The sequence below is a fragment of the Trichechus manatus genome, unplaced genomic scaffold, assembly GCF_000243295.1.
Source record: "Trichechus manatus latirostris isolate Lorelei unplaced genomic scaffold, TriManLat1.0 scaffold00028, whole genome shotgun sequence".
Taxonomy (NCBI): Eukaryota; Metazoa; Chordata; class Mammalia; order Sirenia; family Trichechidae; genus Trichechus; species Trichechus manatus.
In genome coordinates this window covers 13,267,449-13,268,880 of record NW_004443964.1, presented here as the reverse complement: position 1 = coordinate 13,268,880, position 1,432 = coordinate 13,267,449, and the positions used below count along the sequence as shown (strand labels likewise).

At 39.3% G+C, this 1,432-nt stretch overlaps 1 protein-coding gene across 1 annotated transcript in view; it reads right to left on the bottom strand.

The window, feature by feature from the left end:
* LOC101359963 (ATP-binding cassette sub-family A member 6) overlaps positions 1–1,432 on the bottom strand; it is a 63,223-nt gene that overhangs the window by 25,144 nt on the left and 36,647 nt on the right. Inside the window, exons 12-13 of the mRNA XM_023729434.1 lie at positions 1,114–1,180; positions 878–1,017 (exon numbers count right to left, since the gene is read on the bottom strand). Coding sequence (XP_023585202.1) covers positions 878–1,017; positions 1,114–1,180 — 207 coding nt within the window. The remainder of the gene's footprint in view (positions 1–877; positions 1,018–1,113; positions 1,181–1,432) is intronic.

Here is a 1,432-nt window from a genome sequence, read left to right as displayed (position 1 = left end):
AGTGGTTAAAGTGCTTGGCTGCTAACTGAAAGGTCAGCAGTTTGAACCCACCAGGGACTCCATGGGAGAAAGATGTGACAGTCTGCTTCCTAAAGATTACAGCCTTGGAAACCCTAGGGGGGCAGTTCTACTCTGTCCTATAGGGTCACTGTGAGTCGGAATCGACTTGACAGCACACCACCACCACAACAACAAGGTTTACTTATAAATGAAAGCCTGAGTTGGCACCACTACCCCACAGGCTGGGAATCCGTGTTGAGTGAACAGTTTTAAACAGTGTTTTTCTCTATAATATAAATACATACATAATTGAATTAAATGCAAAAAAGAAACCTGTAGCAGACACCACTGATGCCCCACTGTATCTTTCTGTACTCACCTTACACAGAAAATTTTCTTATTAAGAACACCAGCCTGAGGGTTTTTTTCTGGCCTCAGAAGCATGCCGAGCCAGAGCAACTGGGAAGGGTCAGAAAGTTAGTGCTCCTGGAAGCATCCTTCAACCAATGATGGATAGGGAATGGTGACCCAGCTTCTTCACTGGAGTGATGTAACTCTGGGCCCACTTGTTTATTTATTCAATCATTTCTCTCAGTGTGGTTAAACCTCAATTGCCCACTGCAGTAACCTGCTCTAAAATGCAGCCTTCCTTGGCTTCCTCCTTCCTTTCCCTGGCTCATGTCCCCATGCCCCCTGCTGGTGCTTCTGGTGATCAGCTATCCAATAAATCAATTGCACTCAAATCCTCATCTCAGGTTCTGCTTCTTGGGGAACCCAACAAATGACAAAACCCAAATCTATTAGACAGTGAAAACTATAGTACTAATGTAAGCATTTGTTCCCAAATTCCATTCCATTTTAATCATATTTAAGTTACCTGGAAATACGCTTGTCCTTTCCAAAGGTAATGTATACACAAGCTTTTCTTTGCTTTCTGTTTTTAATTTAGCATCAGGGATGTGATGATTAATGAAGGATGTTATTTTTTCTGGATCACATGCTTCATTTCTGTACAAACTAATATTTAAAAGAGAAGACAAGTCATTTGCATTTTCTCCATTGCTATCATTGCTAGATATTTATTGAGTATCTAGCCTTTGAATACTACTTTACTTGGCCTTATGGAACAAACAAAATGAGATAATAATAATAATGTCACTGGTTTGAAAAATCTTATGATCTATACATAGAAGATGTAAAAACTCAGAACAATTACAAATATACAAATAAATGCACAACATAATTTAAACTATATATCAAGTATGAGGGTGATCAGAAGGAAGAGAAAACATTGGGCAGAAGAGGCTTCTTAGGAAAGAATTATTATACCAGATCATGTAGAGATCAGAAATTAGTTGCCAGGAGGGGGATTTGGCCTACATCCACGTTTTGTTTGTTTGTTTGTTTTTTTCATTCCGTTTAGCCTGGGCAT